This window comes from Ranitomeya variabilis, chromosome 6 (assembly GCF_051348905.1).
Source record: "Ranitomeya variabilis isolate aRanVar5 chromosome 6, aRanVar5.hap1, whole genome shotgun sequence".
NCBI lineage: Eukaryota > Metazoa > Chordata > Amphibia > Anura > Dendrobatidae > Ranitomeya > Ranitomeya variabilis.
In genome coordinates this window covers 455,351,567-455,364,613 of record NC_135237.1, presented here as the reverse complement: position 1 = coordinate 455,364,613, position 13,047 = coordinate 455,351,567, and the positions used below count along the sequence as shown (strand labels likewise).

The window sequence follows — 13,047 nt, the reverse complement described above, 5'->3', positions numbered from 1 at the left end:
CCCTTAGTGGCAGAGCAACATTACTGCAACGACCAGGACTCTGGGGCGCTGCATATATAAATTAATTAATATATAATAATAAATTATGATCCAAACAGGTCCAATAATGTTTTTACAACTTGTCATGGCCCATGATTTGGGAATCAGACAGTTATATATTATGATTGTGTTATTAAATCCCATCTCTCTCTGATGTAGCTCTGATGTCAGCGACCATTCCCTTCTTCCTCATTCACTGTCTCTCAGCCATCTTAGATGCTCATGTATTTGCATCGCTGGTTCAGAAAAGTCTTTTTACCTGCTGTATGTATGCAGTACTATAAGAATTCAGCTGGAAAATAAACCTTCTTCTGGAATCTTCATATGTGCCTCATGCAGTCGAGTTCAAGCTATCTGACGATATCACTTTGTGAGTAACGGTACGTAGAGACAGCCATTGAAATGGTGTCTGAAGCCACCCTACATTCTCAGCTTAGTTATGGAGTCAAAATACAACTATTGGGTCCCGATACCTTACTTTCTCCTTCCTATGTCAGTGAGAAGCTTGCAGGGTTTTGGCAGTCAGGCAAATTTTAATAGCTAGTCCAGCTCCTGCTAGGTCTTAGCTAGCTAGTCAGGTAGTAATAGTAGTAGTATTAGTAGCTACAGAAATGAACCGGAACTTCAGCTACCTGCAGGCACATCACAAACCCAGACAGAGAAAAGTAAGCACTCTTATATGTCAAAGCAAGACAGAAGTAATGGTGCCAGGACCTGGGAAACAAGCAGTGCATTAATGGACCTTAAGAATGAAATTACAGTATATCAGTAGGTTGCAGTAATTTTATTACTAAACACTTCTGGGCAACTCTCTGCAGTAAAGTCTAGATTCCTGCATTTAGGTTAGAGGTGACTACCAGAGACCTTGAACCCACCACCCAGTTTGGGCAAAAACAAGCTGATGGCTGTTGTTCTCTCATTGCCGGTGAGCACATCCATAACATAAGGACTGTGCATTTCATGGCATTTGAAATAAATGAGAGTCAGCAGGCAGTTACCTGCTATAGACCAGTACAGTCTCTCAGGGAAGTGAAGAACAGTCCCTGCCACAGAGACCACAGTTTGGCAGCTGAGAAGTATGCAGTGACCAGTAGTCAGTGGCCTAATTTGAAGCTCATGGATCCCAATGCACTAGCTCCAACATGGCCCCCAATTATTGCAAGCCTTTAACACTAAGTCTTTTTATATAGGCCAAAAATACTTTTTGGACCCCTTAAGCTCTAGGGCCAAGATGAGATTGCAACCACTGCACTTATTGTAGTTATGTCTCTCTGTATAGTGTCCTCTGCTAACCCTGTCCCAGTCTATACATCACAGCTGTAACTTAGTTGCAGGGAATGGAATGTGTCAGCCGATTGTAAGTGCCGAGTGTGAATATTTTACATGTAGCTATAATTTCGGGAGACTTTTTCAAAATAAACTAGCATATGTGTGTACATGATGAATAACAGTATTTCTGTGCATTATATAACTTCTGCCATATAGTGGCCGGAGACTGCTTTATCTCCCATACACATCCACATGTCCTGCTCTCCTAAATATCTTTCACGTATACTCTGAAGCAGCAGTCACAGCACCGGAGACATTATTTGAGCAGCATTGCTGTGAATCCAGCACAGGGGTGAGACAGTAAAACTCTTATTAGGTTTTCGCAAACTATTATTGCATAATCACTAAACAGGAACCACACCCGCAGACAAAAACATATCTAAAGAGCACAAAGTTTTCCTTTTTTGTAATGTACCTTGTATTAAACAAAAATTCCCCCTTAAACAAATCTTAGGAAATGCCGGCCTATATAAAATAAACCCAGGAAACACATATGTATGTTCTAGATCAATTTTGTATATTCATAGCAGGTAAAGATATGATTATATATGGGTTGAGATTTACCCTAATTGATTCTCAGATAAATTCCCAAATGCCTAAAGGGATTGTCTCAATATTAAATGTGTAAAATTGCAAAGGGTTTGTAAAAACAAGTAACTTTGCGGATTACTCGTTCTTAAAAATCGTGACTGTTGACAAGAATAAATGTTTTTTTTACGGTCTTCTAGGCAAGGGGTAAAGCGCTTGCAAGCTTTATGCTATAGAGTATGTAAGCGCTGCTCTGAAAGTAACCAAGTTGTTGGATTTGGCCAGCTTCAGTACAGCTGCACTCCTCCGAAGCTGCAGAGGCCCATGCACCCCTGCAGCTGGACCAAACTGTCAATCAATCAGGAGCGCACAAAGCTCTACCAAGCAGGAATCAATGTCACAACCCCGTTAACGATCTATTTATCCTTTGTATGTGTTTTACATGGGTTTATGTAACTAACGCTAGCACATGATAGGAGCAATTTCCTGTTTTTTTCTCATTATTTGCATATGCCACTACAGCTAAGTGCCAGCTTAGAATGAAGTACATAATAGTTTACTTTGAACATACCAGAAAGTGAGGCTCTTAGAGGCCATTCTACCGGGACTTCAATCCATCTGTCTCCACTTAATGTAAGAGGAAGTGTTTTATTTATTGACTGGTTAAATGTATCCAGGGTTCTTGTATTCTGCATTTTTAAGTGTTGCAAAGATAACCTGCCCAGGTCTTCATGCCAGTTCTCAAAGCCCAGCCTCACTTTAAATAACTCTCCGAGATCATGGGTGAGATTTACCTAGAAAAAGGCGAACGTTTCTGTTAATGTGCAGCTTATAACACTGATGGATGCTTAACTAACCCATGAATACTGTGCAATTAACTGAGGTTTGTGCCTGATCTGCTTATAAAGTAATATTTCTAAAACCAATTAAAGGTTATTTTTTTATTAGTTTATGGGAGGAAGGTGGCGGATATATCATCGGCAATTCCCACAGACATGCTTGATATTCTATTTTTATTAAAGGTGTTGTCCCGGCTTAGGGTAGAAGTCTGACGGCACCGTAGTATCCTCACAATGCACAGGGTACACACTGTTAGGATTCACAAGTCTGCAGTGACATACAGTGACTGCAGACTAGAACCCTAAAGCAGGACAACCCTTTTAACCTTCATTTAGTCACACCAAAATACTTACACTATTAGTCGCGTGGGGTACATAGGACCCCAGTTTTCATATTGTAAAATAAACATATATTGAAGAATTTTTATTTTATATAGAAACTTAAGCTTCAACATCTTAGCTAAATGATCATCTAAAATGTTTAGTAATCAAATAAATGTAAACATCTACTTATGTGCTATCAAAAAACAAGAATCACATACCGGTAACTTCTTCTTGTGTTCATTGTATATACATTTCTTGCAATTATCGCATTTGGGTTTGATTTATCGCTCGCTAGATCTCACACACAAATGACATTGATCTTTGACAGTAATTGGGCTACTTCCAGAATAAGAACGTTTGGTGTCATCGTTGAGTCGTTGGCGCTTTACATGTGAGGAGGGGTATACATAATAAAAATGAGTACAATAATCTTAAACAATACAAGTCATAACTGGTACAGGAGGAGAGAGGACCCTGCCCGCGAGGGCTCACAATCTACAAGGGATGGGTGAGGACACAGTAGGTGAGGGTAGAGCTGGTCATGCAATGGTTTGGTGGAACGAGGGTTACTGCAGTTACATATGTTCAAGTGTTGACACACTTTTGTTCCTTGATCCTGAAAATGGAGCCCATTAGCACTGCGGCCCAACAGTTTTGTCTAGAAGCCATGGAGGAAACTGCTACCCATATCCTTTCAAGTCAACAGAGGGTGGTGTTGGTTAGGGGCAATGAAAGACTCAGGTTGGGGAGGGGGCCTAAATGAATAATTCCCATTTGTGAATGAAGGCCTAACTACGTTTCTGCTCTTTGATGCTATAAAATTAAGCTCAGCAGAGCCATGTGGTGTGTCTACATTATATTTCTAGATACAAAGAACCTGGCACTCAACTTGTGTTAGCAACTCTGTATGTTTATTGTAGTACCAAAAAAAGTTTCGGTCTGAAAGACCTTCCTCAGTTGCGTACTGCAATTTATAGGAGCAAAAAGTGCCGCGGCTTGGTAAAGTCTATCAAAGACCACCTCCTCTGTAGTGGTTACATGGAAAATATGACCATCCGGTCATATGAGGGGGGTGTAGTATCTCACGATGCTTAAGCGTCGTGTTTGTCGGGCATGACGCGGTGTCCACCGCTCGTCCTGGGAGAGAGGAATGACACCCCCCTCATATGACCGGATGGTCATATTTTCCTTGTAACCACCACAGAGGAGGTGGTCTTTGCTAGACTCTGCACCAAGCGGTGGCACTTTTTGCACTATAAACTGCAATACGCAACTGAGGAAGGTCTTTCAGACCTAATCTTTTTTGGTACTACAATAAACATACGGAGTTGCTAACACTTAAGTTGAGTGCCAGGTTCTTTGTATCTATTACACATGGTGTGGGAACCTACCTGTGCACCCTTGGAGTAGTGCTCACGTTTATTATCCTTACATTATATTTCTAGACTGGGAAATACAATCCATAACCTGTTTAGCTACAATGATGTAATGCCATACCTTGCAAATCAGACGGTCCTTCCACTGATCTAAGTTTTGTGCTTCCATTCTGAGTGGGTTTGACCTGCCTTTGTCTCCATAGAACACAATAAGCCACTGTAGATTATGTTGTTGAGTTTCTGAAATTTGGACTACTTTACTGGAAGTATACAAATAAATGTTCCATTCTCCATCTGTGTTAAATAAAAAAAAGATATTGTAATAAAATTAACTTTAAAACAATACACCTTCAGCCATGCCCATTTCTGAGAGTACTAATTCTTAGATTCCAAGGAACATTTTATTGTGAACTATTAAAATTTTTTGCAGAGTAATGAGAACTAAACCTGGATAGACTGTATAATCAAACACTAACAATGCAGATAGTGGTGTAGCTGGGGATAACATCATTTCTACAAACTATTTTTTTAAATACCACTGAAACAACTATTTAAGCCCTTAATCCCTTCCTGACATGAACAGTAATAGTCCTATGTCAAGCCCCCAGAATCAGAAGCTGAGCCCCCACCATGTCCAGCAGATGCCAGCTGTGTTACACAGTCAGCATTTGCATCTCACAGGTATGACAGGAGCTAGCTCCAATCACTGCTGTTTAACCATTTAAATGCTGCTGTTAACCACTGACTGAGGCATTGAAATGGCGCACGGGTACTAACTCCAATCATCTTACATGGCACGAACGGGGTGGGCAGTTGGGTTTTTATGGCAAACAGGGGCCTACTGAAGACAACCTTCCTGCCATATCTGGCCATTATAGGCAAACATCATTTTGACTACATTGGTAGAAGAATGTAATTTTGAATAAGTGACCAAACTATTGCAGGCTCTAAGGGAACTTAAAGAGAAAAGTCAAAGAAAAAAAGAAAATGTTAAAAAATAAAACCGCATTAAAAAATGAAATGTGAAGCGTATGTACCCCAAAATTATATCAATATCATCTGCTTGCCATGCAAAAAAAAACATTCCATCAGGGTAATCGACAATGACAGCACAAATCAAATTTATTTTTATACTTCTGATTTTTTTTGTCACCTCTTAAATGAAAGAATAAATATCTACAACTGTCAGTAATTACAGTAGGTATGTCAGCTCCATTTGGCTGTACAAGCTAATCACATATTCTCTGTTGCTTGTACCTGAGCAATCAGACATTGACTGTTGGGAAATCTGTCAGTGAGTGACTAAAGGGACTCTGTCGGCACAGAATGAGTGTTCAAAAAGTACAGGTGCTTGGTGCACCAGGGTAGGGCCGAACAAAAGATGCACCCCGTCAAAACTTTTATCCTCTTAATATATTGCAGTCATCATATTATATGGCACTGTGTACTTACAATTGCTCATTTTGCCTTTCTACCCAGCTAATTCTTCTGTTTTCCATTAGGTCTATGACAACACATGAAAACTGACTGAATCATGCTAAGATCTATGTACCAGTCATGAGTCACTGTAAAAGTCCCTGGCAGAGGGTAGAGCAGAGCAGCTGGGTCAGGAATTGAGGAGTTGGATGATTTATGCAGAGAAAAGATATTTCATGCTTCTACATAAAGAGAATAAATAGCTGGGTAGAAAGGCAAAATGAGCAATTGTAAGTGAACAGTGCTATATAATATGAGGACTGCAATCTATTAAAAGGATAGAAACTTTGAAGGGAGGAGTGTGTCTATTAGTGCACCTTCACACCTGCTTGTTTTACATCTATCTCAGCCCTTCTGCAAAGAGTTTGTATGTTCTCCCCGTGTTTATGTGGGTTTCCTCCGGGTTCTCCGGTTTCCTCCCACATTCCAAAGACATACTGACAGGAACGTTAGATTGTGAGACACAATAGGGACAGTGATGATAATGTGTGTAAAAAGCAGTGGAATATGATGGCCCTATATTAGAAACGCAAAATAAAAAAATAATAATATGAAAAAACTATTGCTCAGGGCCAGCTGTGATTAATTAGTAGTGTCTCACTGTTTTCCAATTTTTACTTAAAACTAAATTCCCATACATTTTATGATTGTAATCTGTAGGAAGGGTTGTACCAGTTGGATTACTGAAGATTATCACCGTAAACATGCTGTACATCAAGTGACTTTCAAATAAATCCTATAATATTGTGTCTATTACCTGAAGTCATTGATTGAATCTCATTGAGAAGAGCGCCAGAGCTGCTGTCATTCCTCGTTTCTGTATTAATAAAGCAACTCAACACTTAGATATCCAAACATGTGACCACATATGTTATACCTACTCACTATTTCAGATCTATCCTAAAAGAAAACTTTGTAAGTTATTAATAAGTGTAATTATTGTGCAAAAAAATCAATTATCAATGCAACATCAAAATAAAAAATGATTCAGCTAAGAGATTCAATATAATGAGATTTCATCAAACAGCACATTAGATTCAAAGGAATGACTGAAATTGGCATTTTGCGGTAATAACTGATTTTAGGGTCAACTCAGTGTGAAAAAAGGATCTCTGCTATCTGTCCTGTTTACCAAACCTGTCACTTGTTATTTTTGAGGGCAAACTTCCCATTTGAAAATTTACAATTATTTATGGTTATCTGCCAAGTTTCATGATCGCTTGTCAAGATCACTCACGTTCATCTTATGTATGTTCATCTGTGCTCATGTGTAAATAACACATACACAAACATATATATGTAGATGGATATGTGGATAACCACACACACGTATTTTTACAGTGCATGCAGGTGGATGGGTATTCAAATATGGATACTGATTCCAGAAAGAAGAAGAAAAATGTAAACTTTGGAATTTCCATTTAAGAATTGCCTCAAAAATAAAAAATAAATGGTATCAATAAAAATGTCAGGTCACAAAAACGCTCACGCAACTATATAACTATAGTCCGAAATAAAACGGAAAAGCAGATGTGCTGCGCTGCTGTGAAATAAATAAGAACTTTAGAGCTTCTTGACGCAAGGAATAAAATGTGGTTTGGTCTCAATGCGTTTCGAAGTCTGACTGAGGAAGAAGTTGAATAGTCTTTGAAACGCATTGAGACCAAACTCATTCTTTCTTCTTTATTTACGAGCAGTGCAGCACATCTGCTTTTCTGTTCTATGGCTTGATTTCTACGTTGGATCCTCCAACCAGCGGAGCAGCAGCTGGATGTACTATTGAGCCCTTTAAGAGTTGCGCTTCCTCCCAACACAACCAGGTTTGCAGTTGTCGCATCACATTAATGCCTCCCTCTAGATAATGCCCTATGAGGTTTTTGGGGCCCTTTTAGGCTTCTTTTTCACATATCAACATTGACATAAAAATGAAAATGGTGCACATCTCAGAAAATAGCAGGATATTTTTTGTTTAACAAACTTCCGAAAGTTTTTCAAAACAAAAAAATTAAATTAAATTAAAAACAACTGGAGCAGTTTGACATCACTGTAATTATGCTAACCTGGAGAGTCCTGTTATCAGGTCATTTTTTTTACACATAATTAACAGTGTAAAATCAAACCCCAAAAGGCAATGGCTCAATTGCACTGTTTTTTTCCTCAATTATTTTTTCATTTTCCAGTAGGGTGTATGGCAAAATGAAAGGTGTCATTCAAAACTACAACTCATCAGTTAATGATCTTTCAAGTTGAGACAGATACAGCTCTGGCAAAAATTAAGAGACCACCGCATCAAAACCCTGTCATGGGCAGCTCAATCTCCAGACCTGAACCCCATTGAAAACCTCTGGAATGTAATCAAGTGGATGATGGATAGTCACAAGCAGGGCCGGACTGGCCATCGGGCACTTCTGGCAAATGCCAGAAGGGCTGGTGCCAGTAGTGGGCCGCTACACTGTTCCTCCCCGCCAGTGCCGCCGCCGCATTTAACTATACCGGCGTCTATGACGCCAGTATAGTTCAATGCAATGATGGAGGAGAGAGCGTCTCCTGATGCTCCCTCTCCCATCATTCCCCACTCTGCCTCTGACACTGCGGGTGCGCGATGACGTCATATCATCGCGCACCTGCTGTGTCCTGGGCAGACTGCAGCCGCCGAGACAGGAGCAGGGAGCAGCGCGGGCAAAAGGAAAGGTGAGGAGAGTGTTTTTTTTTTAACGGGACTGTGGGGCCATTATCGGAGGGGTTGGTGGGGGAGAGATGAGATGTGGGCTGTGCTGTATATACCCCTGTGTGGGCTGTGCTCTATATATCCCTGTGTGGGCTGTGCTCTATATATCCCTGTGTGGGCTGTGCTGTATATACCCCTGTGTGGGCTGTGCTGTATATACCCCTGTGTGGGCTGTGCTGTATATACCCCTATGTGGGCTGTGCTGTATATACCCCTGTGTGGGCTGTGCTCTATATATCCCTGTGTGGGCTGTGCTGTATATACCCCTGTGTGGGCTGTGCTGTATATACCCCTGTGTGGGCTGTGCTGTATATACCCCTGTGTGGGCTGTGCTGTATATAGCACTGTGTGGGCTGTGCTGTATATACCACTGTGTGGGCTGTGCTGTATACTACTACGCGGGCTGTGCTGTATACTACTACGCGGGCTGTGGTATATTATGCAGGCTGTGCTATATACTATGCAAGTTGTGCTATATACTATGCAGGCTTTGCTATATACTATAGAGGGTATATTATATTCTATGGGGGAGGCTGTGTTATATACTATGGGGGTATATTATATTCTATGGGGGAGGCTGTCTTATATACTATGGGGGGCTGCATTATATTCTATGGGGGCTACATTACATATTATGGGGAGGTGGGCTGTATTATATTCTATGGGGGGCTGTATTAGATTTTATGAGGGAAGATTGCATCATACTCTGATGGGGCTGCATTATATTCTATGGGGAGGTGGGCTGTATTCTATTCTATTTGGGGCTACATTAAATTCTATGGGGGCTGTATTATATTTATATTCTATGAGGGGTGATTTCATCATACTCTATGGGGGTGCTGCATTATATTCTATGGGGGGTTACATTATACTCTGGGGTGGCTGCATTATACTCTGTAGGGTGGTGGCTGCATTATACTGTATGTGGGCTGCATTATACTGTATTGAGGACTATGGGGAATACGTTATACTATATGAAGAACTATGGGGTGATTATATTATGGGAAGTGAATTGTACTACATGGATGACTATAGCGGTGCATTATACTATATGGAGCACTATGAGGAGTGTATTATGCTCTGTGGAGGACTGAGCAGTGTATTTTAATATATGGAGGACTATAGGGAGTGTATTATACTATATGGAGGACTGTGGTGCACATTATAATATATGGAGGACAATGGGGTGTATTTTACTAAACAAGTAAAATGCTGCATATTCAGATTGTTTTTGCCGGAACAAAAATCCTTGTTCTCAGCAGCACATCGCCGGTGTAAACTGTAGATGTGCTGCTGATAACATGATACTGTACGGTGATCGGTTAGTGATCTATTAGTGATCGCTCTGTCCCATCATTCTGTCTCAGACGATGGAAAGAGGCCGGGAAACAAGTGTTGAACAACTTCAGTATTGTCGATCAAACTCATTTAGCGGCCTTAACTCAGCGCATGTAAATACAACCGAAATGCTTTTGTGTGATGTGCAGTATGTTAGCATTTGGGGCCCCATTTTAAACTTTGCCTAGGCGTAGGGCCCCACTTTGCCTAAAACCGGCCCTGCCTACAAGTGTACAAAGATATTATACAGTCACCATGTGACAAGTGGGCCTGTGTAACTTCAAATGCCAGGGCTGAATTTTAGTCCCAGTCCGGCCCTGGTCACAAGCCATCAAACAAAGAAGAACTGCTTACATTTTTGTGCCAGAAGCAGTGTGAAAGACCGGTGGTAAGCATGCCAAGACGCATGAAAGCTGTGATTAAAAATCATGGTTATTCCACAAAATATTGATTTCTGATCTCTTCCTGAGTTAAAACATTAGTATTGTTGTTTTTAAATGATCATGAACTTGTTTTCTTTGCATTATTTGAGAGCTGAAAGCACTGTTTTTTTTCATTTTGATCATTTTTCTTTGTCAGAAAAAAAATACAAAATGTATTGCTTGGAAATTCGGAGACGTTGTCAGAAGTTTATAGAATAAATGAACAATTTACATTTTACTCAAAAATATACCTATAAAGAGAAAAATCAGACAAACTGAACATTTTGCAGTGGTCTCTTAATTTTTGGCAGAGCTGTACATGATGTAATAATGACTGGAGAGCGGAATAAAACGTTTGTTTTTAATTTTGCCTCTACAGCACGGTGGCTCAGTGGGTAGCACTGCAGCCTTGCAGCGCTGGGGTCCAAGGTTCAAATCCCACCATGGACAACATCTGCAAGGAGTTTGTATGTTCTCCCCGTGTTTGCGTGGGTTTCCTCCGGGTACTCCGGTTTCCTCCCACATTCCAAAAGATATACTGATAGGGAATTTAGATTGTGAGCCCCATGGGGACAGTGATGATAATGTGTGCAGACTGTAAAGTGCTGTGGAGTATGTTAGCGCTATATAAAGATTATTATTATTACTTTGCAGAGAGATTAACCATTAAAGTAGTTGGAACCTAATGAGTTAACTTTAGTTAAATTCAAGTGGGTGTTTTAATTGGAGGCTGCACCTCTTCTCCATGTATGAGTTGCTTTCTGATAACACTCACTTGAACTTAGCAAAAAGTGCTCTTGACGGGATTATTACAGTTTTACACCTAAAAGCAGGCTTGGACTGGCCCACCGGAGAACGGGAGAATCCTCCGGTGGGCCTTTGTACCGGAATGAGCCACCACGCACTTATATGAGCAGTAATTGGCACAATATAAGTGATTCACTATATACAGGCAAAGGCAACATCTTATTAATTTGACAATCAATCCAGTTTATTGCTATGAAATTTTGTGAATGAGGCTAAAGTCATATTTGCATGTAGCCAAAATGTGGGGTCTTGGCGGCCCTGTCCTGCCTAAGAGCTAAACACTGGAAATTAACTTTACTTAAAGTGGAATATATTTGGCTGAGCTCTTAGTGGGACGCATTTTGAGCTTGTTACACAGACTAGTGGCACATTTTGCAAGGAACATGCTAAATTGAATTCAGGATATGGCCACTGCAAACAAGGATAAAAGAAAACAAAACAATAAAACTTTCCCTTTTAGTACTTATTTTTCACATTATTCTGACCTGTCACTTGTAGAGTCATGGACATCATTTTGGTTTTTTCTTTCTTCCACGGCTGGGCTATAAAGATGTATTTGTTCTTGATGAATGATCCTTCCTCCACCACAGCTTTCTCCAGCTGTAAATTAGTTTGCTGTTCTTTCTCTATGACCAGCTCGTGTATTACACCAATGTCAACAGTTTCCAATTGAAATCCAACCGTCTGATCAATAAAAGCATGGGGACATGATGTTCATGAATCGCTCAGAGTAGTAGGACACTTAAGAGTCTTCTCTTTGATCACTAATCCGTCTATTGCTTCTCTCATTTAGCAAATGCAGAAGCCATATACATTAAATGACAGTTTAATTACATTAATCCTTTCCACACAGTATATATACAATGTGGATAATGTACTCAGTAGGGTGCAAAAGTTTTAGACAGGTGTAGAAAAAAAATGCTGCAAAATATCTATTTTTGTAATATAATACATAGAATATAATTGAATTATGGTGCATATACATTCAGTGCAAATCCATGTCTAACATGAAGGAGAATTTGAATTAAGCACCAACAGTGAGAATTTATTGAATGGCAGGCAAAGGGCAAAACATAAAAAAAATTCTAAATTCAGATTTTATTGTAATAGTGAAATACAAAATAGTGGTGCACTAAATTACACAATACGGCATACAAAATGAACATTATCACAATGCCCATCGGGCAAAACCTGTACAGAGAATCTGTCATCAGGGTTTTGCTAGTTTATCTGAGAGCAGCCTAATGTAGGGAAAGAGACCCTGATTCCAGTGATGGGTGCAGCAGTTGGGACACAATCAGAGTTATCTCTGCTGTAGAGCTGCCTACACCACAGCCTTCTATGTACAGTGTATATTGACAGTAAGCTGATAACCAATGCTGTTTGCAGGGTTGGCATGTGGACAGCGGGTCTAGCAGTGATAATCTCCTGCTGATAAAACACTGATAGTATTGAAACTACAGCACCCAGCCTAATAAGTGACAAATCACTGAAATCAGTGTCTCAGTGCCCAGCTCATGCTGCTCTCGGATTACATAAAAAAATACTGCTGACAGATTTAATTTAAAAGTACTTTGTTAATAAATTACTAGAATTATAGTTCCATAGTAGTTGCTTTTAAGTATGTAAGTAAAGAACTTCTCATATTTAAATTTGACCTGGTAAATAAGTTAAAGAATAGAATTTAGATGGACTAAATGTTATGTAGTAATGCAGACATGGTACAAGGGGAGGCTTCTGCTGCATCCCGTTGTCAAATCGCAAGACAAAAGCTTGAGTTGAGAAGAATAAGAAGAGATAATATATATATAGTTTGCAGCATGAAAAAAATAGGATAAAAA

General features: G+C 39.9%; 1 protein-coding gene across 1 annotated transcript in view; it reads right to left on the bottom strand.

Annotated features, from left to right (window-relative positions):
* The window catches only part of RP1 (RP1 axonemal microtubule associated), a 729,254-nt gene that overhangs the window by 79,278 nt on the left and 636,929 nt on the right, over positions 1 to 13,047 (bottom strand). The window contains exons 49-52 of the mRNA XM_077271713.1: positions 11,692 to 11,890; positions 6,669 to 6,728; positions 4,557 to 4,729; positions 2,468 to 2,690 (exon numbers count right to left, since the gene is read on the bottom strand). Coding sequence (XP_077127828.1) covers positions 2,468 to 2,690; positions 4,557 to 4,729; positions 6,669 to 6,728; positions 11,692 to 11,890 — 655 coding nt within the window. The remainder of the gene's footprint in view (positions 1 to 2,467; positions 2,691 to 4,556; positions 4,730 to 6,668; positions 6,729 to 11,691; positions 11,891 to 13,047) is intronic.